We start from the raw sequence: 23,388 nt of genomic DNA, 5'->3' as shown, positions 1-23,388 counted from the left end.
GATCTTGGGATGTACTCAGTCGTACTGCCAAACTAACACTCCACCTCGCGCTAGCCATACGATAGAGATCGTGCTCGCATTCCCACCGACTAAGCTGTCATGAATGGTGCACGTAGTCCCTATGACAAGGCTGCAGCGTCTAGAGGATCCAAAGACAGCCCTACATTTGAGACACAAGCGGAGGAGCCCAAGCGTATCACGTGCCAGGTGGATTGTGGCGGTCTTAGCTTTGGCTTCTTTGGGCTGGGTTTCCATGGTGTCTTCGCTTGGTGGGTAGCCCTTCCCTCGAAGGACGATATGGTATATAGAGGCGCAACGGGAACGTCCGAGTGGGTCACACATGCTTCAATCTATACCTCATCTCTTAACCTTGCGCTTCTTGAAGACGACTGCAGGCACATTCTCAGCTTCTTCTTGCTTGACAGCCACAGCGGGCCCACTAGCATCAGGTACGCTTGCCAGCGGCGTCTCTGTAGCCGACTCTTCTCGCTTGAGAGCCACTCCGTCGGCGTTCTCCTCTTCCTTCACATCTGGCTGCTTCTTCGTAATACCCGACAGCAATTCGTCCAGATTTGCATTGTCTGCTGTGCCACCGCCACCTGGGTAACTTTTCATACTGCTGCCCCAAGGCCGCCGCTTCGATACTGCATCTTCGGTATCGTCGTCCGCGGTGCGCTTGCGCACGCCCCTACCGATAGCTTCTGGCTTAACATCGTCTTTCTCATCATCTTCCTGCTTCTTAACGTCCGCAGACATCACGGGCGTAAGTTCGGTCTCGATTACTCGCTCAGACACCGTCTGCCATTCACCAACACCGGTGACTTCTCTCTTCAGATCCTCCGGGAGTTGCACACCCAGCGCGAGTAATTGCTCAGCATGAGCCTTGCGCTGAGCCGCCGGGTCCAAAGCCGACCTGGGCGCGGCGGTCTGTCTGCCGAGATCTTGAAAGCCTGAAATAGCAGGCTTGCTCGCCGCAGAAGACTTGCCGCCAACGAGTCCGTTAAGCCTAGCGACCTCGTCTTTGGCTCGTTGCTTGTCACGCTCGTCCCGCGCTTTGCCCTTCGCGAGCTCCCTAAGATTGCGCTGAATGGCACCTTGGTGGCGCCCACTGCTCTCATGCGCTTTACGCTCGATGCCGGTGTCTTTGACGTAAACCTGGCAGAACTTGCACCAGTATGATGGTGTGGACTTCCAGTATTCCGCCATTGTGCATATGCGAACATCACATTACATCCCTTCAACTGCTGCCGAACCGGTCATACACCACGCTACCCCATGCACTCACGCGGTTACACAAAAGTCGTGGCACGATGGTTTCACGTTGACGTGCAGCGGGCGAGCGAAAACGGCCCGTGCCGCCGACTGGGTCCACATCTATCGTATCTTCTACGGAAGGCACGCAACACTGTGATCGCAAAAGGCACTACGATACAGCAGCTTGCGTAAGTTTCCCACATACATATTCCAACTGCACCAATTACTTACAAAGCTTGACTTCGAGCCTTAGTAGGCACGCTTTCATGCAGGGATGGAGCTCTCGGCGGAGCGGCATGATGTATGCTCGTCATACCTACATGCGTTACGCGAACGAAGCGCCTTTGCATGATACGGTCCCTAAGCCGCCCTCATCCGTCCACGATAGCGCACGTTGTAACTTTGAGTCTTGCGCTGGCTCGAGGGTATCCTGGCCTGTCCATATACCGTCATCTACCTTCTGAGATACGATGGGTGGCTTGGGTACCAGTCATGAAGCGCAGCTGAGAGCCTTGATTTCCGCGGGCGACCAAGGTTCCCCAACTACTTTATACCTCCCTCCCTGTCTTAGTGGTGGGGTGGTGGGTGGTTATTGAGGTCAGCCCAGCAACGCCCAGAATATGCCGGCACTAGGCACCAATCCGGTGGCCACACCCTTTGGATTGTTGGACGTACGGTACTTTGCACGTCATCTGTCCCTTGTCTTTACCTATGCTTTCACATGCCATTCACCATCTCTCCCTGTTCCGACGGACTCTAGACACTTGATCTATTAAAGAGACGATTAACATCCGCCGTCACACACACCCGCAGACATGCCTTCGAAGGACTCTACACACCATCCCACGGCACGGCCACAGCGCTATGCGCCGCAAAAGGCGCAACGAACGCCCGCGAAGCCGAAAGCGAAGCATGTCCACTTCGGCGGAGCGACTGTCATACCATCCGAAACGAGGCCTGGATTATCGCGACGGACCAGCTCTCGGCCAGTGACGGAACGCAAGTCGTCCTACAATAAGCCCAAGCTATCTGAGCGAAAGTCGTCGCATTCTTCGCAGTCCGCCACGAGACGATCCAAATACGCTGCCAAGGACGAGAACGGAAGAAGCTACGAAGTTATCGTCAACAGATGAAAGCCACCCAAGGCAAGCTTGATCAATCGGTCATGCTTCGATTGCATAAGATGTACGCCGTCATATGGAAGCAGAAACCATCAGAAGACGTCGAGAGAAGGGTGGACGTGAGGCTGTCGATGTGGGTCCACTCCATGACATGCTCGTTTGCGCTGGGACAGTGTGCGCGGTTTTGCCACCGTTCCACCGTCCGTCAAGATCTGCGCAGGCGAATCGTCCGGTGCGCAACACAGCGCCTCATATGTTCGCGGATGGACTTGAGATGAGGTTGCACCGATGTTTACCGCTATCCCAGTCATAGCACGTCAGTGGAAACTTCAAGGCGTCCGGACAGCTTGCATGCCCAACTTCCACTTTAGCCGAGTGGCTAGCGGCTGCGGTCCAGATTAATGGTCATGAAGTGATAGGCCACGCCTGTAGCTCGCCGACCAAAGTACTCTAGTGTACAATAGCGAAATAATTTAGCAAATGCTCCTGTATCAGAAGATCAGAATATGGAGGGGTATCTTCCCAAGCGTCTCCGTGTGCGCCTACACAAATGTCTCCCATCAGGTGCTCTTCGGCCCATCAAACTCGTACATAGCGCCACGCTTGCTCAACACCATGCCCAATGCCGGCACCACTTCGGCCTGAAACGGCTCGAAAGGCACGCGTTCGCCATCAATCGCAATTAAACCTTCCTTCTGTCTACCCGCGCCTCCCAACCAACGCCCTATCTTCGCTCGCAGTCTCCGTTTCGGCGGCGTCGGTGCAGTGCGCGGAGAGATCCTGTAAGCGAACACCTTCTGATAATGCACTTCCGGGAAGTCCATAAGGGTACCCTTCTCGACCTCCGTAAGCATCCTGAGCGCTGTGATTCGGGAGCATCGACCGTCTATGTTGATCATGTCGACTCTGCCGTCTGATGGCAGCGCGGTAGCGAAGAAGGGCGCATCGGGTGACATCCAACACATGTTGCCTACGTAGAAGTTACCCAGCGTGGGCTTGTCCTGGGTCTGGAAACCGGCCGGGAGTGGGTCGGTGGCAGTGCCATATTTCAGAGAAGGCAGCTCGGTCTCGCCGCCTTCCAACAGCGAGGCGTCGTCAGAATCGTGAAGCACACCCTTCGATATGGCTGCGCGATGCTCCTCAACAGCGTGCCGGAAGCTCTCATGAATCGCGCGCTTGTCGTCCGTTTCGGCCACAACCGCCAGTTCCGCTGGATACACCGTCTTCCCCAGCATCCGTACCAGAATGCCCCATGTGAAGCGAAAAGAGCCCATCCATCGAAGTGACTCCGTGCCCAAATCACTCTCAGCGATGATGCCGACCGCTTGCGACAGGAAACTGTAGAAGCGATTGCCTCCCTGCGTGATCGCCACTAAGTCTAGAGGTGAGCGGATGCCTTTGATGATAGCGACAGCGGCTAAGCTCGGAGAGTCCGTCCCGTTGAGGTTCATAGACATGGCATTGCCGCTGCCACAGGGTATTTGTGTAACCGCGACTTTGCGCAAAGCCCGTCGTGGATGTGTCTGCTTCGCCAGGCCGTTGAAGACCTCATGGGGTAGTCCATCGCCACTTGCGCAAGCCACGACGTCAACTTGGTTGGGGTCAATCTTCTCAGCAATCTCCGTGGCATGGCCTCTATATGCCGTCTTCTCCACATCCACCTCACACTTGGCCGCCGCGAACAATGGCTCGACCTCCCTGGTCCAGATCTTCTGCGCTTGGCCTTTACCACCGAACGGATTGATGAGCACTTTGATCCTCTTCCGCCGTTTGGTTGGGGCAGGATATGCTCGATCCATCAGCGCATCGACCCATCTCTTGGTATGTGTCCGGAGACTCTTGTCTGTCACATTGTAGTTGATGTAGGCGACTTTACAAGCCTTCTTGCCGGTTGGCTGCGCATAGTGGATGATGACCTCGAAATCATCAACTTCCGCCCATAGCACGTTGTAGAAAGGAACAGCTCGTGTGGTCTTGGAGAGCTGCGGAAGTAGACCGCACAAATTGCTCGCTGCCCGTCGATGCTTCAAGCCTTCGTCCAGTACGATTAGAGCATCGGTTCCCAAGGTAAGCGTTGCATTGCGGTCGACAGTCAAGACATTAATTGGGTCCACGTCTTCGACACCGGAGCCAGCCGGGTCACGAAATGGGTTCTCATCGTCCATGTCCGCCATCTATTTGCCCCGACTGCGCTGAGCGAATGAAGCGCAGTGTAGCAAGGCGGTAATGACAGGTAGTCGAAGGGAATCTGGACGCTTCAAGAAGGTTTGCCACGGAGCAACACCGGTACCAAGGTACGAAGCAAGCGGGAGTCACCCGCAACCGGAGTGGAGACGATTTACGCAGCGGCAGCATTGAACCACACACCATCTTGAAATAGACCGTAGAGTCGGCGTCGGAGGTGGTGGTGATCATATGAAATACACTGTGGTGTTATGTTACAGAACAGCCCTCCCTACAATTAATGAACCTCCAAGCTCCCTCTATTGCTCCCCTTCAGCCAACTGCGGTGTGTCTCGTTGCTTGCCGTTGAGTCAGTGCTGGCCCGGCGTTTCTTCTGCAGCTTCCTCCCTGCAGCTCCGACACTACTAGACCTAGAACGAGACCGAGAAGATCTGTACGCGTTATGCAAAGATACTGGTGGCGCTGTATGCTGTTTCTCGTGAGAGCCATCATTAGCTGGCAAAAGATGGAACGGCAGGGTTGGGTTGAGCGAGCCAGGCTTGAGTATCTCGAAGCCAGTACCATGACCGCGTAAGATCTGCGACCCTCGCTTTTCGAAGGATGTCCGCTCTGGAGGCGGCGCCATTGAAGCTGGGTGAACGATCAACGCCCTTGATATAGGTGGTGACCGAGCAGGCATTGTAGGAACTGCAGCGGGAAGCTCGGCCGGTATATCCGATGGCAAAGAGACAGTCGTGTCTGCACCCTGATACTGCGCACTGGTGGTCGTGTAGCTGTGCAGGTCCGTCAATCTCCGACGTTCCAGCTGCGGCGATGGAGGCGTGCTTTGACAGAACTGCGTAAATGGTGTCACATCTGGCATGCTTGCCCTGCGCACAGCAGGCGGCAGAGCCTCGACCCTCGGAGTTGACAGTGGACTCGTGGGAGAGGTGCTTTGAACTGGGGATAGTAATGCAGCGCTGCGCTGCGAGGAGTAGTCAGATTGCTCAGGGTTCGTAACAAGCCCAACGTTGGTGCATTCGCCACTCCTGCCGGGTCTTCTAGTCCGTGGTGCGAGCTGACCAGTTTCGGCTGCAAGCGAGACGCGGTGGCTGTTCATCATCTCGAAATCAACCGAGCGGTTCCGAGGCTTTGAAGAGGGTTGATGTGTGAGTAGCTTTGGTGCTGCAGCCGAGATAGGCTCTGTGTCATTCTCATTCTGAACCGAGTCATCACTATTGCTGCGGTCTTCGTGGATACTAGTCGACGCTCTTCGAATGGCTTCGAGAGACGCTCGCTGCACAGCCTCCATGTCTTCAAGCGTACTGTGCGACGAAGATGACTGTCGATAAGCGTAAGGACTATTGCTGTACTTGGTGAACGAGCAAGGTGGATATCGCGTCTTCGCGGGCCTAGAGATAGGTCCGCCATCATATCGGGAGTCGATGCTGGCGTTACTGCTCGGTAGTCGCTCGGCGGACACTGCACGATCGAAAGCTGAACTCGGCGGCCCGGCTGAGGTCGAGGACGAGCTGGACCAATCTCTTGTATGTATTGGTGGCGGCTGCTCGTGAAGGGCGAGATCGCCACTTCTCCGCTGATACTGCTGGAGCACTAAGGAGCCGACAGAATTCTCGCGAGTTGCGCTGTCAGGTGTGTTTGGCCTAGAAACCCAGACACCCTCGACTTCTATGCCGTTCTCCAGCGCACGGATGCCGAACGGAGTTTCGTCGTGGCGTCGTCGTTGGCTCATCTGCCGCTGAATGGCCTGCTCTTTCTTTTCTTTCTCCGCGACGGCGACGTACTTCCGAAGTCGCCAGTGGGTGTAGCCCAGCTTGGTGGTGCCTGCCAACAGTACAACCACGATCGCACATGCCAGGACCTACATCGTGCTTTTTAGCGGACCATACGCAACACTTGGGAGGCGTCAGGTACGTACGAAGCACAGCTTCTCCCACATTGGCCAATCTAGAAAGAACCTATTGCCCATCACAAGTCCAGCTTCAGAAGGGGCAGCCCGCGATTGTGCAGGGTTGCGCAGTAGGTCAACAGTCTGGATGTCCCTTAACCACGGGTATCAAGTACTGGGTGTGGACATGTATTCCGTGTCAGGTGCATAGGTAGTGGCCGTTTCGTAAGAAGCTATTAGGTGCGGTGTGTCAGTGGATAGTGGCGGTGGTGCATCGCGAGCTTTGGAGATCAGTTAAAGCACTTCATACTGGCTCTACATCAGCTGCTTGTTACTTACCCAGTGAACGAGGGAGTCCGCTTGCTTGCTGTTTGTGGAAGGCACGGCTTAGCACCGTTCCAGCAGTCCGGTCGAGCAAGCTTAAGCTTTGCGGAGATGCGTGGAAGCCCAGCCTAGGATGAAGTGTTGGATCACAGAGAGAAATCGGGCTATTGTATATGGGCAAGGTGCACGTGGTCGGCCCAGGTGAGGGAAGGAGAATGCTGGTGTAGCCGGCAAACGCCCCCGTCGATGTCACCACGATAATTTTGAGCCAAGCGAGCGTGTGCGACCGGATGTCGTGAAGCGGTGAAGCAGGTTGAAAGAATGTATCAAGCGATCCTCGGATGAAGCTGTTCCGGCTAAGCAAAGAATGTGAGAGGTGGTGCACGAGTGGTCGTGAATGAGCTTCTAAACGGGGGGGTGTACAGCGTGTACATGGCCCGGCATCGTGGTCATGACAGAATATGAAGCATGGAAGTCCTAGTGAGTGGTGTTACAGTCGCGTCCTGAAGTTACCGAGCCACCTTTTCGCGGCATCATGCATTGGCCCGCTCTCGTACTACCAGAGGCGTGCTCGCTTGTGCAAAACAGCTGCCATTCCGCATATTTGCTTCATTGGATCCCTGCGCGGAGTCGTCCTTACAGTACATCAGGGTAGCTGTTTAGGTTGGTTGTTTGTCGAAGTATTCGTGAAGAGTGACTTTGACGTCGAAACATCTCCGCATGCCTAAAACATCACCCTTCGAACAGGAGTGGTTCCATAGCTACGGTCAATGCGGTGCTGAGACCCGGAAGTTTGCATGCAGTATCAGGTAACATTGCCTATGCTTTGCATAGGACCCATGCATTGCGTAGAAAACGTGCTCGTTGCGGAGAGCAGCATCATGCCAACGCGTGCGTATTGTACCAACGTCTCATGTAAATTAGAATGAAATCAGTAAGACAGCTCGCCTGTCGTGAGATTATTCGCATAGTGAAAGGCGATCGCGGTCCTACTGTGGTTGTGCTGCTGATGGGCAATAGAGACAGAAGATCAACCAAAAAAAGCATTATAGCTGAGAATGGTTTCGATCCATTGACCTCCGGGTAGCATAGCTTGCGCTTATGAGCCCGGCGCGCTGAAGCTTAATCAATAGCTACTAGGTTACCCATCGCATTATTAGCCCATTTCCTTCTCTCTATACACTCATACTTCTCAAGCGCTCTTAGACCCCAACGTAGTCTATCATCCTGCATTCGCCTGGCTATATCTAAAGCAGTATGCTCAAGCTTTAATCAAATTGAAAACGCTTAGATTATTATGTTTATTCGTTGATTATCTAGGGCGATGGAAGACATCTGGTGTAAGTCTCAAAGCAGCGATATCCACCAGCTCGCCTTGGCCGAGAAGCGGCGGAGCTCTTACATAACACCTATGATGACAAGATAAGTAAATGCAGCTTTCTTAACTTCTCGAACATGTCACTCCATACTACACCTGCTAAAGGGTATGATGATGCGTTCAAGCGTTGGTTACCTCATACTCTGCGCAGTTCTTCGCGCCGGCGTAACTCACGCTCATGCCGAAGCTGCCGAGTCTCAGGAAGCATTTGTCGGCTGGACCAGAGAAGACCTTGATGCGAAATGGGGAACAGACGTATTACCTCCCTTCGATTAGACAGCAACGTGATCGAATGTACTAACGGAATATACAGTGGGGATTCTCCGGCATCTCAACCTTCGCCCATCTCCCACACCATCGCTGCCTACAGTACCCTGAAACGGAGTACGACATCGGGATCCTCGGCGCACCGTTTGATACAGCAGTCAGCTACCGACCAGGTGCACGCTTCGGTCCTCGGGCTATCCGCGCGGCGTCTGCACGCCAGACTTCATTTCGAGGCTACAACCCTCGAGCAAGCATCAATCCGTACCGAGAATGGGCCAAGATTATCGACTGCGGTGATATCCCTGTGACGCCCTTCGACAATGAGCTGGCATTGAGGCAGATGTCGGAGGCATTCACCAACCTTGCCCATAGTGTGCCTCCAAAGCAGAGCGTAGACTCTTCGATTGCTTATCGCAGAAGGCCAAAATTATTAACCTTCGGTGGCGATCACAGCATTGCTTTGCCAACTCTGCGAGCGCTGAATAAAGTCTACGGCAACGTGGCTGTCGTCCATTTCGACGCTCACCTAGATACGTGGCACCCAGCAAAGTATCCGTCTGCTTGGTTCGACGCAAACGATCCAGCAGAGCAGTCTTTCTTCACGCACGGCACGATGTTCTGGCTGGCACATAACGAAAGTCTGCTCCTTGAGAACAAGTCTGTCCATGCAGGCCTTCGCACACGATTGACGAATCTTGGCGATAATGAGGATGATGACGCGCAAGGCTGGGCACGTATTGCATGCGATGATATTGACGATTTGGGCGTGGCAGGAGTTGCTCGTAAGATCGTTTCTCACGTCGGCACGGAGACCCCGGTGTATTTGTCTATTGATATCGATGTGATCGATCCTGGTCTTGCTCCGGGGACGGGTACGCCGGAGCCGGGTGGATGGACGACAAGAGAGTTGATCAGAGTGTTGCGAGGCATCGAAGGGTTGAATGTTGTTGGAGCAGATGTTGTAGAAGTCTCACCGGCGTACGACGGCACGGGCGAGGCGACGGCATTGGCCGCAGCTCAGGTGGCTTTCGAGATACTGAGTAGCATGGTCAAGCGCGGTATGGCGCCCGACGCTGGAACAACCAAGGATGAGCTGTAAGCGTATACTGTTATCTGGGCCAAAGTAGGTCCCGGAAAACCCACAGTGTTGGAGGCATTCGGCCTGCATGAAGCGTCGCTAGCTTGTTAGCATTATTAATGCAAAAGTTGCATGACTGCTTCGAACTCCCAAGCAGAGCGATTGGTGCGCATATACCCAGCAGATCTGCGCAATCTACGAGATAGGGGCTTGATCCTGCAGCTAACGATCGTACCTACGTGAACACGATGCAGACATTCTTCTCGTCCAATCGTCTTCGTTTGCATGCCACTGACCTTTTCTTGGGGCCGCAGAGAAGCTTTCGCCCTGACATCATGACAGGAAACGGCACATTCACATGCATACGTAGTACACCTTCGTTGTAATAGATAGTACCCAGTATTGCAGAGGAACCATGCAGGTAACACAAGCAGGTCAAGTACTGCCTGTTCCGTCGCTCTCTCATGGAATTTGATACCAAGCGGACCCGCTACTTTGACGAACAGAGAGCAGTGTTTCACCCAAAGCCGAAGATAAGGAGACAGTCAATCTCGACGTCAAGTTCCAGCAAAATGCCATCGTCCAAAGGTGAACCTACCGATCCGCAATTGCGAGAGAAGGTGAAAGAGGAGGTGAAGTCAGAGGAGAAAGGTATTCGCATTGCTTCCGAAGCCTTTGCGTTCAACGATTAATGTCTGGCTAGGGGGCGGTCCTGGAAAGTGGTCAGCTTGGAAAGCTGGAGAGATGTCCAAACGTTACGAAGCAGAGGGCGGCGACTACAAGGATACTGGTGATAACAAGAACAAAGCGAAGAAGGGCGAACCGGAAAGGAAGGCAGATAAATAAGGCCGTTACGAAGCCTGCATCCTCAAGCCGGGGTATAAACGCAACATCTCGAGTCAGTTGATCCACCGTTCCATGCGTGCGTACAATACGCTACACCTATGGACTTTGATTCTGCACCGGGCACTATTCTGGAGGCAAGTGCGACGTACAAGAACTCAGCTTCTGCGCGAGACGGTCAATTTAGACTGGTTCACGCTTGCATATCCGAGTTTTCGAGACCGGGCTATGCCTCCGATAATACTATAGTAGATCGATCTAAGTCCAATGTTCAACAGCTCGTCTATACTTTACAATACGAGCAAACTGCGGTTCAGCTGCATGATCGCTCTCAATTAGTAGCTTAAGCCACGTCTGGACTGTCCCCTTGCTCGGAGCTTTAGGCACCGTACTACCCGAAACTATGAAGCTCAGCATGTGAAGAAGGAAACCGACCGGTCACTATTTCCCCGTGCCATATGCTTTCAAGCTCAGCAAGCGTCAGCCCCTTAATACGTAGCAGAGAGGGGACCGGATGCGAGTTGTGGGCGTGATGCTATATATTTCCCATGATTGCCAAGGAAACAAACGAGGTGGGAGCGAACAGAGACGGTCGCAGGAAGCAACAGCTCGCCCTAGCCTAGCGGTAAGAAGAATAGAAGTATATGAGCTTGAGTTCGTGACGAAGCCGACGAGGACAATAACAATGCTAGACTAAGGAGGCTACGCTGAAGAAGTCGAAGAAGCAGGGTATAATAGCGGCAAGTTCATCTTCTGTAAAAATACAAGGAGAACCAGGCTACATTTTCGAATCCGGCTACCCTTGAGCGTGTGTAGTCGGCGCTACAGAAATGCCTAAGACTAGGCATCCTCCCTCTGAGTTCTGCTCTCAGTAGATGCAAGAAGTGAAAGCACAAGCCGCGGAAATGAAATACATCCCAGTGTAAAAAAGCACGCAGACCTACTCGGAGGAACGAAAGCACCTTGTCGCTAAGCTTGCGGACTTGAGATAGTATACAATGCTGCAACACTAACGCAGCGCTTTCCCATAGTGTAGGGGAATACGGCGCATCTATAAAGACGACGGCGTGCTCTCGATCACTATGTCGTTGAGATACTGTGTCATACATGGTCGTGCCGCTCATTTGCAGTACTATCAAGATAATGCACGTAGGCCTTGAGGTGCTTTAGACGATAGGGTCGGCTGACGGAGAACAAAAGCGTTGGAAAGGCTTCGCCGCTACCTATACCAACTACCCAAGTCCTGCCAGCTACCGCTACGCCTGGGGTTCGTGGGGTCTTCAACGACCACCCTGCACAGGAGATTTGTGTCCGCACCCTCCTCCAGCCGCATGACGGGATGCCTATGAGGTTGAAGTCGCTGGACAACATCGGCAACAAGCTGTTACATCTGGGTGCGTCAGCGTATTCTGCGCCTGACGAGATTCGCTATCCACCTCGTGACCACTTGCAGGGGATGGCTTGTGAACTTTGCAACGCAAGAAAAACCATGGTATGTAAGCAAAAGACACTCCTTAAGAGGGAGACTGATACTATGTAGGGCAACGATAGAGTGGTCTGCACGAGGCTTGGCATGAAGACCACGTGTGTCGAGTGCGACGAGTACAAGCGGCCATGCACGTTCACGCATATGGCGATAATGAGCGGCAGGGTGGATCTCCAGCGTGCGAGCATGTTTCCGCCGTACAACAGGGAGGGTACCAAGCGCCTTGCTGGGAATCGTGTAGTCAAGGAGTTCTAGAAGTCTGAGAAGTATTGTTTCGACGGACAGGTGGGCATTCGGCGGGACTTGGCGTGTAAGATCATGCTAGGTACAGCATGGTTCGGGCGTGCATTTGTTCTGCAAGCGGGAGTGTTGCTCTTCTTGATAGCTTGACTTGAGAAGCCAGGGCCAGTAGCAAGTGATGTTTTGTTTGGTATGTTTCCAATCTTCAAGCCTGCATCACAATTGCCCAGCGCCAGATGCGTCGGAGTTGGATTGAACGTTGCACGGGTATTCTTCGGCTGTCATTTTCAACGTGATATATTCCAAACCGCACAGTTGCAGTCTATCAAGCAGCGGAGGCTTGCCGTCGAGATATTGTAAACCACGGCGCTTCAAGAAAAATGAACTCCCGCGGAAACTCTCGAGAAATCCTCTACAGAAGCTGAGGTAAATTTCAATCAATTTCGAGCGAAGCTATGCCAAAACTAACCGAAATATTAGTGGCGCAGCGGAAGCGCGCCGGGCTCATAAGCGCAAGCTATGCTACCCGGAGGTCAATGGATCGAAACCATTCTCAGCTACAACTTAATTTTTGGAGGTGTGGTTGGCTATACTGTCTTGTAATGCCATTCTCAGCTGCAATTTTTTTTGGAGGTGTGGTTGGCTATACGGTCTGGTTATGCTCTAAGGTAGCTCTGCGATCTCCAAATTTTGCCAAGACGCGAAACTAAAGGGTGAAGGGCTCAAGGTTGATCGAGCCATATTGGCGCTTAATGACGTCGCTGCCCTTCACCTCGGCGCGTCCACTCATGTCGACGCGTTGAAGGCTTGCAGCGAGCACCAAACGACTCGAACCTCAGCAACAAATCATCGCCTGCTATCGCACATTTGTCGCATTACATCGTCGCACCCGTAGGACATCATAATGCCCGAGGTGCGTACTTCTCATTTCCAATATTGATACAAGGCTAACGTTTGTGATAGATCGGCGAAGTCGCCCGGGTAGTACACTACCTCCGCAAACACCTCGTCGGCCGCACTATCAACACCTGCGAAGCCTTCGCCGACGACATCGTTTACGGTAAAGTCGGTTGCAGCGCCGACGCCTTCCAACAACATGCGACCGGCCGCCGCGTCACTGGTGCAGACCAGCAAGGCAAATACTTCTACATGACCTTTGATAAGCCTCCGCATGCCGTGATGCACTTTGGCATGACTGGCTGGATGAAGTTCGACGCGGAGGAAACGGCGTACTATAAGCAGGCGAAGGAGAAAGAGAAGGGTGCAGAGGTGGAGTGGCCGCCGAAGTATGCGAAGTTTGTGTTGAAATGTGAGGAGGAGACTGTGGACGGGAGAAAGAGAGACCCATTGCAAGCAGCATTTGTAGATGCGAGACGCTTGGCACGGATACGATTGGTGGATTGTGAGGCCGAGAAGATTCGGGAGGAGAGTCCGCTGAAGGAGAACGGACCGGACCCGGTTAGGGATAAAGATATCGTGACCGTGGAGTGGTTGACGGAGCTTTTGCGGAGGAAGAAAGTGCCCGTGAAGGCATTGCTGCTAGATCAAGCTAATTTGTCCGGTGTGGGCAACTGGGTTGCGGATGAGGTTCTGTATCAAGCACGCATTCATCCGGAGCAGTACAGCAACACTTTTGACGATGAGCAAATCAAGCGGTTGCATGATGCGCTGATAGGCGTCTGCACGTTGGCGGTTGAGACGCTCGCGGACTCGAAGCAGTTTCCGGAGACTTGGCTGATGAAGTACCGATGGGACAAGGGAAAGAAGGATGCGAATGTCCTGCCAAATGGTGAGAAGATTGTCCATCTAAAAGTCGGAGGGAGGACGTCAGCTATCGTGCCGAGTGTGCAGAAGAAGACTGCCGCAGTGGCTGGGGATGTGGATCCTGCTGATTTGGAGGATGGAGAGGAGAAGCCAGCGAGGGGCCGAAAGCGGAAGGCGAAAGCTGTGGAGGATGACGAAGCCGCAGAGGATGAGGTGGAGGTCGAAGCGACTGCCAAACGTGGACGAGGTGCCAAACAAAGCAAGGCCAAGGCTGTAGAGGCGAGCGAGCCGGCAGCGAAGAAAGCCGGTCGAGGCAGAAAGCAGGCAGCGAAGACCGACGATGGGGAGGATGATGAGTTAGAAGTCCAGGCCAACGGTGGCGCTGAGGACATTAATGACGTCAAGCCGAAAGGTACTCCGAAGACATCGAAGAAGACAGGTACGACGCCGAAGAAGGCTCACGAGAAGAGTCAGGAGGCTGCGAAGAAGACACCCTCGAGGGCCGATCAGCCTTCGACGGCAGGCTCTCGAAGATCGGCGAGAACGAAGGCCAAGTGATGGTGCCGTATGGATAATGCATGGCCGGTGTTGTAACGGTGTTATTGTGTAGGATAGTGTATGCTTGTTGACCGTATATCATGTGTATGTGAAGCACTGCTGAAATCTTGGCGCTGCTCCACTTGGTGGGCTGTCATCCAAAAGAGAGCCGAACTGGAGAAGAAGCTCATGTGAGCACTCGCACTCCCTCGGTCACACTTTCTGTCGCTACAGCGCTGCCACTCCGCCACGGCATCTGTGGATGACTGAACGAGCTGGCTGGTAGGATGGCTGTATAGATTGCACAGACGAATACATCGAAGTCCTGACGTCCCATTACCCGCACTTCATCGCTCAGCCTTTAGCCCAGCATGGCGCAGAACAACCAGGTCCTCCCTTCCAAGGAGCAGACCCTCTTCCGGCACCTCGTCCAAAACTACGAGTCGAAACAGTACAAGAAGGGTCTCAAAGCCGCCGAGCAGATCCTTCGAAAGCATCCCAACCATGGCGACACCCAGGCCATGAAAGCGCTGATCCTGTCCGCACAAGGGAAGAGTGATGAGGCCTTTGAGCTTTGCAGAGCCGCTCTCAAGAACGCCATGAAGTCGCACGTCTGCTGGCATGTATATGGCTTGCTGTACAGAGGCCAACGTAATTACGAAGAAGCGCTCAAAGCCTACCGATTCGCATTAAAACTCGACCCGGACTCGGTGCAAATACAGCGCGACTTGGCGATGCTGCAGATCCAGATGCGGGATTATGAGGGATATGTGCAGTCGCGGCGGGCCATGTTGACGGCCAGACCGGGCTTCAGGCAGAATTGGACCGCACTGGCCATTGCGCTGCACCTGAGCGGTGATTTGGTTGGCGCGGAGGATGTGCTGCATCGGTATGAGGAGACTCTGAGGCAGCAGCCGAGTCGGAGTGATATGGAGCATGCGGATGCGGTGCTGTATAAGAACATGATCATCGCGGAGAGAGGCGATCACGAGAAGGCGTTGGAGCATATCAACTCTATCATGCGAACTGCGCTTGACAAGACGGCGGTCATGGAGATGAGGGCAGAATATCTATTGAAGCTAGATCGGAAAGAGGAGGCGAAGGAGGCTTACACTAAGCTATTAAAGCGGAATCCGGAGCATCGTGCGTACTACGAAGGGCTGGAGAGGGCGCTCGGCCTTGATCGGAGCAACGGAGACGATCATGAGAAGCTCGGCGAGATGTATCACGGCTGGGCAATGCAAAGCGATAGGATCGATGCCGCCAGACGAATACCGCTGGACTTCAAGCAAGGGGATGCGTTCCGGTCACACGCCGACAAGTATCTGCGACGAATGTTCAAGAAGGGTGTACCCAGCACATTTGCAAACATGAAGCAGCTATACTCGGAGCCGGCGAAGAAGGCTGCGGTCCAAGAACTAGTTGAAGGCTATCTTTCCGAAGAACCACAAGTCAATGGTGGCGCTGAGAAGACGGAAGAGACAAATGGCAGTGTAGATGGCTCGCACAAGGCCGAGGCGAAACCGAAGACCGACCCATCAATAACATGGCAAATCAGTGTCAACTACTACCTTGCCCAACACTACAACTACTACCTCTGCCGCGATCTTGCCAAGGCCGAACAATACATCGACAAGACTATCTCACTCAACCCGTCAAAGACGGACTACACCTACCACATGACTCGCGCCCGCATTCTCAAGCACAGAGGCAACGTCTCCTCCGCCTCCACCGCCATGAACGAAGCCCGGGAAATGGACCTCAAGGACCGCTACATCAACACCAAATGCGCCAAGTACCAGCTCCGCAACCACCAACATACTGATGCGATCTCCACCATGGGTCTTTTCACCCGAAAAGAAGCCGTCGGCGGCCCACTTGGTGATCTGCTGGACATGCAGTGCGTCTGGTTCATTACCGAAGACGGCGAGAGCCATCTTCGCCAAAACCATCTCGCGCTCGCCCTAAAGCGCTTCAGAGCCGTTTACGACATCTTCGTCGCCTGGGAAGACGACCAGTTCGACTTCCATTCCTTCTCCCTCCGCAAAGGCATGATCCGCGCTTACGTGGATATGATAAGGTGGGAAGACCGCCTACGCGAGCATCCCTTCTTCACCCGCGCCGCGCTATCCGCTGTTCGCATTCTGTGCATGCTGCACGATAATCCGGAGCTGGCCAAAGGGAATCTGCAGAATGGGGAGAGTGCGGAGAATGCTGCGGAGCGGAAAAAGGCGGCTAAGAAGGCGAAGAGGGAGGCGGAGAAGGCTGCCGAGGCAGAGAAGAAGGCGAAGGCAGAGAAAGCGACGGCGAAGGCGGATGAGGGTGGGGAGGTCAAGAAGGAGGATGTGGATCCGGAGGGCAAGGAGGGGTTGAAGGTGGCGGCGGAGAAGCCACTGGAAGAGGCGATGAAGTATCTGCAGCCTTTGCTCGAACTCAGTGGTGGGCATGTGGATGGGCAGATCGCTGGGTTTGAGGTGTACTTCCGGCGGAGTAAGTCTTGTGTGTGCTCAGACGGAGATTGTTGTGCTAACATGCCTGCTCGCAGAAAAGTACCTTCCCGCCCTTAGATGCCTCCTAGCAGCGCAGCGAATCGATCCCGAACACCCCAAGAGCCACGAGCAGAGTCTGAAATTACGGCATGCCCTCGGCAACCTGTCGGAACCTCTACCGGAGAAGGCGAAGCAAGTTACCGATTCCGAGTTCCTTTCCAAGCAGCCTAAGGACCAGTCAATAGAAGCCGTCAACGAAGAGTACCTCGCCAAGCACAAGGACAGCGCATCGCACATACACGCTGCTGTACGCGTACGGCAAGTGTTACAGCCTGAGTCTGCTGATGCCAAGGCGAGGAGTGTAGAGGACCTGGTGCAGTCGTTGCGGTGCGAAAATATAATGCTGCGCCAAGCGGAGGACGGGTTGGCTGTCTTGCTAGAGCTGGGTGTTGAGGTGGAAGCGAGGGAGAAGTATGTACAGGCGGCGCGGGAGAGATGGCCGGAGGCTACGGTGTTCGGGGCACGGTAGCATCCGCCGAGCGCGATGTTGATCGGGTGACACCGCCCGCACGCCGGGCAACGAGGCGGACACTGCAAGTTGCTCGAATGCTCCTCGTGAATAAAGAGGCCTACCGGATTTCCTGACGCCGTAAGCCTTCAGTAGGTCCACAATGTCATGGCGGCCCCATTCCCCCGCCATAGCAACCAGGGTTGAACCCTCCTTGTTCGTCGTACTAAGGTCAACCCTATTCGTTTCCAGCAGTGTCCTAACAATACCCGTGTCGCCCTTATACACAGCGTAAAGTAGAGGCGTGTCGCCCACGTAATCTCGCACATCAGGGTCGAAAGTGCTATCTTCGAGGAGAGCGCGGAGCACATCTTCATGTCCCCCGGCAACCGCGAGGAACACTGCCGTTCTGCCTCGCCTGTCACGATCATCCCGGAAAGCACCGGTCTTGAGCAAAGCGTTGACTCTACTTGCATTCCCCATCTTAGCTTCATGCATCAACAGTGTCATACCGTCGTGGACTTTCAGAGAAAGATCGACTTCGCCAGAGGAGAGCAAAAGCTCGGGAAACTCGTGAAGCCGACCTGCAATGCGCGCCTGCTGGTACATCACTGTCCAGTTTCTGCAATCGATCCCGCCTGTCTCGAGTAAACATTCAATGACGTCCAGTCGCCACCGCTTGATAGCTTTTGTAAGCGCTGAGCTGCCGTCCGCATTTCGAGCGTTCGGATTGACCTTGCCAGAAGCAAGCATTGCTCGGACGGTCTCAGTACAGCCGTTACGCGCTGCTATAGAAAGTGGCGTTTCGCCCTTCAGGCATCTGGTTGGATCAACACTGTCGCTCTTCAGCAAGACTTTCACCAGCTCAAATGCGTTGGCCTTGACGGCGTAGAGAAACGGCGAATGCTCGAACTCGTCGTAAATGTTGACGGAGACCGTTCCAGTTGCCAAGAGCAACTCAACCACCTGAGCGGATCGTGCAAGCTCGTCGTCCGATGCTGATTTGCTCAAACGCGTGGCGTATTGCAATGGGCTTCGCCCTGCTCTACACCTAGAGTGAGCATCGACTCTTCCTGTTGCAAGCAGCAACCTTACGCATTCCACAGCAAAGGCACCGCAGGCAAGTGAAATGGGCGTCCGTCCATCTCGACCACGGTTGTCGGCAATGGTTCCAACATGATTCAGCAACAGCTTCACGATCCCAGATCGGCCATGCTCCGCTGCTAATGAGAGTGCACTTTGGCCCTTGCGGTCTTGCTTGTAGATGTCGATCGACGGTACCTGCAATAGCACTTCAATGCACGCCTCATGGCCCTCAATCGCGGCCCTCATCACAGGAGTTTGCCCGTTCGAGTCCACAGCATCAGCACTGATACGGGAGTCCTCGAGCAGTCGCTTCACGATGTTAGGGTTACCATATCGAGCAGCTGTCAAAAGAGGCGTCGTCATATGCCCATCTCTTGGCGCAGGATTGGCACCTCCTGTCCCAAGCAGACAATTCACTATGGAAGGAGATCCCGCGAAACACGCATAGTCAAGCGCCGTCATACCACCGAAGTCCCTCTGGTCAGGATTTACCCGCCTCGTCTCTAGCAAGGCCTGCACTACGGAGAGGTGACCGTTCCCCGCCGCAGCCATGAGTGGAGTCCGACCCTCCCAGGTTCTGAAACTCAGAAGGAGGTCTGTCCTCTCCAGTAACATCTTAACTATCTTCAGTCGTCCACACCAAGCAGCCAGATACAAGGGTGTCTGACCGGACTGATCCGGACGGTTGACGGAGGGAGACTGATCGCCGAGGTCTAGCAGCAGCCGTACAACATCGGACTTGCCGTCGAGGGCTGCAAAGTGCATGATCGTGCGGGCTACTATCATTTGGCCCTCTTCAGCCTCCAGCTCTATCAGCATGTCCATATCAACGGCACCAGTGAGCGCCAGTAGTCTTATAGCAGCATGATTGTTGGTCCTGTATGCTCCCAGCAAAGCGTCGATAGCATCAAAAGAGCCATCGCGGAAGAGCAGAGCCTGCACATGTTTGTGATCGCAGAAGTACGCCCACCATAAACTGATTCCACTATGCCGGTCGAGGAGTGGCATCGCAAGCATGTCTTCTCGCGCTGGGGGCGTAGGATAGCCAGGGTAGTTGCCGACCGCCAGTACAGCATCGCTGTCACAGCCCACAATCGACGCAAGCGAGTGGACCTGCCCACTCACTCCGCCAAGGTTGTTGGGATGTCGGATATAGTGGTCCGCACGCAGTACGTCGTTCAAGAGTGCGGGTAGAGGGACATTGTAGTCCGGATTGAGCCCTTCACAGCCTTTTTTGGCGACGCCAAGTAAACCGAAGACTTTGTCTCTCGGCTCTGTGCAGGATAGGTGAGCAGTCGCCATCATGAGATCCCAAAGTGCAGGACATTCGACTGCCTCCAGCTTCTGACGTACCATCATACCTGCAGCATCAACGGCCAAGAATTCTAAGTATTCACGTCTTTTAGCTGCCGTGGAAGAGGCCTGGCATGCTCGAACGCAGCAAACCAGTGTTCGAGGGTCTTCCACCGGAGCGTTTGATGACCACACACCAGGGTAATCTTCTTGGCCAACAGAAGTTCCTGGAAGACCCAGAGTCGAGTCCAGTACGACCTATTACACAAGCTGTGGATGGCGGCTTCCGGTTGGACTGTGTGCAAGATCGCAGAAGCGCGTGTTCGTGAGTGAATACTGAAGACCCTTGCCAATGGCTCGCATAGCAACGTCACTGTTGTGGTGGGAAGGGCCAAGCCACGCAAGTACACCGGATGCGCTTCCATAAATCTGTGCCATCATACCGACCTGCTGTGTGCGCTCGGCCGAGTCAGCCTGGTTGATACATACGGCGTCGATCCAGAGAAGCTCGGAGCGCTTGGTGTTTGCAGCTCTCCTGCATCGCAGGAAGCGCCATAGATTTTTCGGTATGGCGAAGGTCAGTCCGTTCAGAATTATACCGCGGTTGGCCAGACGGGAGCCCCAGGCTGTATCAGCGTAAGAGCGTACAGGTCAGTTACTCAATCGAAACAACTTGGGTCAAAGTGAACCACTGACCGTACGAGAGCGCAGAGTATTTGAGATGCGCGTCGAGAGGATACACTGCGAGAGTACAACGTATTTTGGTGTCGGCTTTGCCAGGTTGTATCGTTAGTAGCCTTATGTTGCCAGGCTGTAGCGGCAGACGATTGTGAACTGGGCTTTGGCGTAGCTCATCCAGACCGTTTGCAAACGGGAGACAATTGTTTTCAGTGTCGTTATCTTGGCCGTCTGCAGATGCTGGTGTGCCTGGCTCGTCCTTCCCTTCAGCGAATGACGGACAGTCTGACCAGTCCTCCATCAGCTAATGCTGGAGGATCTGATGACTTGTCCACATATGCGGAAGCTGAAATGTGTGACACGTCTTCCACTTCCAAGGTTGCCGCACTAGTTGTCTCGTCTTCCACATCTGGAAAGTACGTGAAATTAGAAGACAGTTCTTCTCAACGGTTGTATCCCTCCCATCTGAGCGAGCAGGACAATCAATACCAGTAGGTTCTGAAGGGATCAGAGAATTCATGACACGAGATGGTGAAACAATAAGGGAACTGTGCCGAGGTCACGATATGGCAACAAGGCTGTGAAGCCAAGGCCTCAATATACCTACCTCGCTTGCGGAAGGGCTGCGACTGGCAGGGTTATACAAATGGAAGGGTATCAGTAACGGCGTGGTGTAGACGCTGGTAGTGTTCATAGTTCGTGCCATTTGCATCCACCCTGACGAAAATGATTGATGGTGCCGATATCGCGCGAGAACCGCTGAACATCATGACTTGATCCCGAGTTTGAGGTTGTCAGGCGGAGGAAAGGTCGGCACCGAGCAGCACAGACGGTCTCTGACTTTGCCTGCGAACCCCACCTTGCCCGCATGCTTGGTTGGCTTCACACGAGGCTATCTTTATCCCAACCAACAGCCCATCATGCGGCGCAGTCAGCCGGCGCAAAGCCGTCTGAGACTCCCATCATCTCCTGCACAAACGCCACCCACATACGTGAACGGCAGCAATGGTGATCGGTAGGAGCATCAAGGTACAATGTTAAAGGGACGGGCGGCGCCGGTGAAGGATCAGATCAGGCCATCCAACCCATGCGATTCTAGCCCCCAAGCAGCTAAAGTCACCACCATCTCCACCATCCCGCCAGCTGAACGAGTCACGATAGTACAAGGACCAGCTGATCGTTTGCCAGCTTTCTCTTTCTTTCCTTGTCCATTGATCCTGTTTCGTATTTCATTTGCTTCTTGGTGTCTCGCAATCGATTGGATTGAAGGGAATACAGAGCGACGCATTCCTGGTTGCTGGCTCGCACTGTAGCGTCACCCTTTCCTTGTCGTCTGCCCCGCCGCAGTACTTGGTTGACATTCACACCAACGTCAGCGCGCTTCTTCAACCGGCCAAGTAAAGATGACATCTTACGGCGACGACGGCTACGACTACGATCGACGGCGCCGACGCTCACCGCAGGGTTACCACGACACCTACCGGCGCCAGCAGTATCTCAACCCTGGTGGTGGCGGCGGCTTACAACGTTCCCGCTCCCAAGGACATGGTCCGACGCCGAACATTTACATCTACAACGATCAGGTGCAGGATGCCAACCAGCGCGCCAGCTCACCAGGTCTCATGCCGATACCCGTCCCCGCTCCCGCACCACCCCAAGCGTACCCACAAGCATATCCGCAACCGTATCCGGTAGCTGTACCGTATCCGGCATCACCCGAGATGCGTGGTCGCAGACACGATCTCGTCGAGGACCTTGCCGAAATGGCGATACTGGAAAAGGTTGGCGTCGGTCGCTCGCGGTCCAGAGGGCGATCGGACGTCGCCTTGGTCGATCGTCCAGACTTCTACGAATGGCGCTTGGAGCAGAAGGAGCGCGAGTTGGAGGAGCAGAAGCGGCGGCAGCTATGGGAGAAGGAAGCTGAGTTACGCCGCATGAGGGATGAAGCGAGGCGGCATAAGGCCGAAGAAGACGCCGAAGCGGAGAAGAAGCGCATCATCTCCGATTGGGAAGATCGCAAGCGCAAAGAAGCGGCCGCCGCAAAAGATGCGGAAATCAAAGCCATCGAAAAGATGGAGCGGGAGAGGAAGGAAGCGAAGGAGGCGGAGGTCCGAGCGCTCGAGAGATTGGAACGGGATAAGAGAGAAGCGAGGGAGGAAGAGGAGCGCATCCGAGATAAGATTGAGCGGGAGAAGATCGAAGCGAAGGCGAAGAAGGAGCGGGAACGTCAGGAATTCTTGCGAGAGGAGTGGGAGAGAGCGGAGAAGAAGAAGGCCGAGGCGAAGGCGGAGAAGGAGAAGTTGGAGCACGAGATGCGGAAGCGGTTGGAGGCGTTTGGCGTGTACAGCCAAGCACAGATCGACTTCATGGTGAGCGAAGAATCTGCCAAGAAGTTGAAGGAGGAGCGAGATCGCCCGATAGGGCGGGTGGGCCAGATTGAGCTGTGGAAACCCGTGCGGCCCGTGTACCCAAAGGTGCATCGCGATTATCTTTCGGTTGACACCTTGATATACTACGACATCGAGTACGAGATTGACCGCGTAAGTCGGAATAGTCGCATGTGGTGAGGATGGGTATGTTAACGATTGTTGCAGGCCGACCCAAACTATATCATCATCCGTCGCGAGATGGATAGGTACGAAACGGAGGTCCTGTTCGAGCACACGAGGCGCCTGCGAGCCGGCGACCGGAAGTTGTTGATTGAGGCGCCGAAGAAGGAGAAGAATTATGCCTGGTATAGAAAGCGCGACCGCAGTTCGAGTAGGGTGCGGCAGGTCGGAATACTGGAGGTCAAGAAGATTATATGAGGCGGCCGGGGGACGACTGATTTAAGCTGGCGCGGATGGTGGATCTTGCCTCGCATAGGATATGATATTGGGACGAGCTCTTGGGTGGCCTGTTGATGATTCCATAGCTTTGGCCGCCACGCAGCGTTGGCGTTGGATCCGGGCTGTGTATACGTCCTCTCGG

At 54.2% G+C, this 23,388-nt stretch overlaps 15 protein-coding genes and 1 non-coding gene across 16 annotated transcripts; 10 read left to right on the top strand and 6 right to left on the bottom strand.

Moving 5' to 3' along the window:
* Positions 1-71: 71 nt before the first annotated feature.
* Positions 72-1,400, bottom strand: BAUCODRAFT_180484 (uncharacterized protein). The gene has a single exon (XM_007673707.1). It carries the CDS (start codon positions 1,204-1,206, stop codon positions 358-360), a length of 849 nt encoding a protein of 282 aa, XP_007671897.1. The 5' UTR covers positions 1,207-1,400; the 3' UTR covers positions 72-357.
* A 669-nt stretch (positions 1,401-2,069) lies between these two features.
* On the top strand, positions 2,070-2,387 carry BAUCODRAFT_20760 (uncharacterized protein; the record flags this gene model as incomplete). The annotated part of the gene is made up of 1 exon (XM_007673706.1): positions 2,070-2,387. The coding sequence occupies one exon, from the start codon at positions 2,070-2,072 to the stop codon at positions 2,385-2,387; it is 318 nt and encodes a 105-aa protein (XP_007671896.1).
* Positions 2,388-2,427: 40 nt separating this feature from the next.
* On the bottom strand, positions 2,428-2,811 carry BAUCODRAFT_180486 (uncharacterized protein). The gene has a single exon (XM_007673705.1). It carries the CDS (start codon positions 2,684-2,686, stop codon positions 2,468-2,470), a length of 219 nt encoding a protein of 72 aa, XP_007671895.1. The 5' UTR covers positions 2,687-2,811; the 3' UTR covers positions 2,428-2,467.
* BAUCODRAFT_180475 (uncharacterized protein) lies at positions 2,811-4,746 on the bottom strand. Its single transcript, XM_007673704.1, has one exon. The coding sequence runs from the start codon at positions 4,547-4,549 to the stop codon at positions 2,936-2,938; it is 1,614 nt and encodes a 537-aa protein (XP_007671894.1). The 5' UTR covers positions 4,550-4,746; the 3' UTR covers positions 2,811-2,935.
* Positions 4,747-4,778: 32 nt separating this feature from the next.
* On the bottom strand, positions 4,779-6,716 carry BAUCODRAFT_29069 (uncharacterized protein). The gene is made up of 2 exons (XM_007673703.1): positions 6,478-6,716; positions 4,779-6,420 (listed from the first exon to the last, which is right to left on the bottom strand). The coding sequence occupies exons 1-2, from the start codon at positions 6,496-6,498 to the stop codon at positions 4,837-4,839; spliced, it is 1,605 nt and encodes a 534-aa protein (XP_007671893.1). The 5' UTR covers positions 6,499-6,716; the 3' UTR covers positions 4,779-4,836.
* Positions 6,717-8,123: 1,407 nt separating this feature from the next.
* Positions 8,124-9,704, top strand: BAUCODRAFT_29066 (uncharacterized protein). Its single transcript, XM_007673702.1, has 2 exons — positions 8,124-8,404; positions 8,463-9,704. The coding sequence occupies exons 1-2, from the start codon at positions 8,261-8,263 to the stop codon at positions 9,513-9,515; spliced, it is 1,197 nt and encodes a 398-aa protein (XP_007671892.1). The 5' UTR covers positions 8,124-8,260; the 3' UTR covers positions 9,516-9,704.
* A 362-nt stretch (positions 9,705-10,066) lies between these two features.
* On the top strand, positions 10,067-10,340 carry BAUCODRAFT_118453 (uncharacterized protein; the record flags this gene model as incomplete). Its single annotated transcript, XM_007673701.1, has 2 exons — positions 10,067-10,145; positions 10,198-10,340. 2 exons carry the CDS (start codon positions 10,067-10,069, stop codon positions 10,338-10,340), a joined length of 222 nt encoding a protein of 73 aa, XP_007671891.1.
* Positions 10,341-10,438: 98 nt separating this feature from the next.
* On the top strand, positions 10,439-10,684 carry BAUCODRAFT_118452 (uncharacterized protein; the record flags this gene model as incomplete). The annotated part of the gene is made up of 1 exon (XM_007673700.1): positions 10,439-10,684. One exon carries the CDS (start codon positions 10,439-10,441, stop codon positions 10,682-10,684), a length of 246 nt encoding a protein of 81 aa, XP_007671890.1.
* Positions 10,685-10,797: 113 nt separating this feature from the next.
* BAUCODRAFT_180468 (uncharacterized protein) lies at positions 10,798-11,058 on the top strand. The gene has a single exon (XM_007673699.1). It carries the CDS (start codon positions 10,852-10,854, stop codon positions 11,032-11,034), a length of 183 nt encoding a protein of 60 aa, XP_007671889.1. The 5' UTR covers positions 10,798-10,851; the 3' UTR covers positions 11,035-11,058.
* Positions 11,059-11,344: 286 nt separating this feature from the next.
* On the top strand, positions 11,345-12,219 carry BAUCODRAFT_29063 (uncharacterized protein). Its single transcript, XM_007673698.1, has 3 exons — positions 11,345-11,482; positions 11,538-11,829; positions 11,878-12,219. Exons 1-3 carry the CDS (start codon positions 11,445-11,447, stop codon positions 12,076-12,078), a joined length of 531 nt encoding a protein of 176 aa, XP_007671888.1. The 5' UTR covers positions 11,345-11,444; the 3' UTR covers positions 12,079-12,219.
* A 317-nt stretch (positions 12,220-12,536) lies between these two features.
* On the top strand, positions 12,537-12,623 carry BAUCODRAFT_t4. Its single transcript has one exon. It is a non-coding gene; the product is annotated as a tRNA-Met (tRNA).
* A 139-nt stretch (positions 12,624-12,762) lies between these two features.
* On the top strand, positions 12,763-14,497 carry BAUCODRAFT_153147 (uncharacterized protein). The gene is made up of 2 exons (XM_007673697.1): positions 12,763-12,976; positions 13,027-14,497. The coding sequence occupies exons 1-2, from the start codon at positions 12,968-12,970 to the stop codon at positions 14,383-14,385; spliced, it is 1,368 nt and encodes a 455-aa protein (XP_007671887.1). The 5' UTR covers positions 12,763-12,967; the 3' UTR covers positions 14,386-14,497.
* Positions 14,498-14,557: 60 nt separating this feature from the next.
* On the top strand, positions 14,558-17,409 carry BAUCODRAFT_29060 (uncharacterized protein). Its single transcript, XM_007673696.1, has 2 exons — positions 14,558-16,854; positions 16,910-17,409. Exons 1-2 carry the CDS (start codon positions 14,736-14,738, stop codon positions 17,380-17,382), a joined length of 2,592 nt encoding a protein of 863 aa, XP_007671886.1. The 5' UTR covers positions 14,558-14,735; the 3' UTR covers positions 17,383-17,409.
* A 1,128-nt stretch (positions 17,410-18,537) lies between these two features.
* Positions 18,538-19,062, bottom strand: BAUCODRAFT_61603 (uncharacterized protein; the record flags this gene model as incomplete). The annotated part of the gene is made up of 1 exon (XM_007673695.1): positions 18,538-19,062. A coding segment is annotated over one exon (525 nt), but the record flags the coding sequence as incomplete, so codon positions are not given.
* Positions 19,063-19,903: 841 nt separating this feature from the next.
* On the bottom strand, positions 19,904-20,814 carry BAUCODRAFT_180392 (uncharacterized protein). The gene is made up of 2 exons (XM_007673694.1): positions 20,437-20,814; positions 19,904-20,366 (listed from the first exon to the last, which is right to left on the bottom strand). Exons 1-2 carry the CDS (start codon positions 20,717-20,719, stop codon positions 20,002-20,004), a joined length of 648 nt encoding a protein of 215 aa, XP_007671884.1. The 5' UTR covers positions 20,720-20,814; the 3' UTR covers positions 19,904-20,001.
* Positions 20,815-21,420: 606 nt separating this feature from the next.
* On the top strand, positions 21,421-23,225 carry BAUCODRAFT_127820 (uncharacterized protein; the record flags this gene model as incomplete). The annotated part of the gene is made up of 2 exons (XM_007673693.1): positions 21,421-22,958; positions 23,013-23,225. The coding sequence occupies exons 1-2, from the start codon at positions 21,822-21,824 to the stop codon at positions 23,223-23,225; spliced, it is 1,350 nt and encodes a 449-aa protein (XP_007671883.1). The 5' UTR covers positions 21,421-21,821.
* Between the last annotated feature and the right edge of the window lie 163 nt (positions 23,226-23,388).

This window comes from Baudoinia panamericana, assembly GCF_000338955.1.
Source record: "Baudoinia panamericana UAMH 10762 unplaced genomic scaffold BAUCOscaffold_1, whole genome shotgun sequence".
Classification (NCBI taxonomy): Eukaryota; Fungi; Ascomycota; class Dothideomycetes; order Mycosphaerellales; family Teratosphaeriaceae; genus Baudoinia; species Baudoinia panamericana.
This window is presented reverse-complemented; position numbering and strand designations above follow the sequence as displayed.

Coding starts and splice junctions, on each gene's coding strand:
- BAUCODRAFT_180484 (XM_007673707.1), bottom strand. CDS start 1,206: ATGGCGGAATACTGGAAGTCCACACCATCATACTGGTGCAAGTTCTGC.
- BAUCODRAFT_180486 (XM_007673705.1), bottom strand. CDS start 2,686: ATGACTGGGATAGCGGTAAACATCGGTGCAACCTCATCTCAAGTCCAT.
- BAUCODRAFT_180475 (XM_007673704.1), bottom strand. CDS start 4,549: ATGGCGGACATGGACGATGAGAACCCATTTCGTGACCCGGCTGGCTCC.
- BAUCODRAFT_29069 (XM_007673703.1), bottom strand. CDS start 6,498: ATGTGGGAGAAGCTGTGCTTC. Junction 6,421..6,477: donor TGTGGGAGAAGCTGTGCTTC/GTACGTACCTGA, acceptor AGCACGATGTAG/GTCCTGGCATGTGCGATCGT.
- BAUCODRAFT_29066 (XM_007673702.1), top strand. CDS start 8,261: ATGATGCGTTCAAGCGTTGGTTACCTCATACTCTGCGCAGTTCTTCGC. Junction 8,405..8,462: donor ATGCGAAATGGGGAACAGAC/GTATTACCTCCC, acceptor CGGAATATACAG/TGGGGATTCTCCGGCATCTC.
- BAUCODRAFT_180468 (XM_007673699.1), top strand. CDS start 10,852: ATGCGAGTTGTGGGCGTGATGCTATATATTTCCCATGATTGCCAAGGA.
- BAUCODRAFT_29063 (XM_007673698.1), top strand. CDS start 11,445: ATGGTCGTGCCGCTCATTTGCAGTACTATCAAGATAAT. Junction 11,483..11,537: donor TGCAGTACTATCAAGATAAT/GCACGTAGGCCT, acceptor GGAGAACAAAAG/CGTTGGAAAGGCTTCGCCGC. Junction 11,830..11,877: donor GCAACGCAAGAAAAACCATG/GTATGTAAGCAA, acceptor GATACTATGTAG/GGCAACGATAGAGTGGTCTG.
- BAUCODRAFT_29060 (XM_007673696.1), top strand. CDS start 14,736: ATGGCGCAGAACAACCAGGTCCTCCCTTCCAAGGAGCAGACCCTCTTC. Junction 16,855..16,909: donor TGAGGTGTACTTCCGGCGGA/GTAAGTCTTGTG, acceptor GCCTGCTCGCAG/AAAAGTACCTTCCCGCCCTT.
- BAUCODRAFT_180392 (XM_007673694.1), bottom strand. CDS start 20,719: ATGGAGGACTGGTCAGACTGTCCGTCATTCGCTGAAGGGAAGGACGAG. Junction 20,367..20,436: donor ATACTCTGCGCTCTCGTACG/GTCAGTGGTTCA, acceptor ACGCTGATACAG/CCTGGGGCTCCCGTCTGGCC.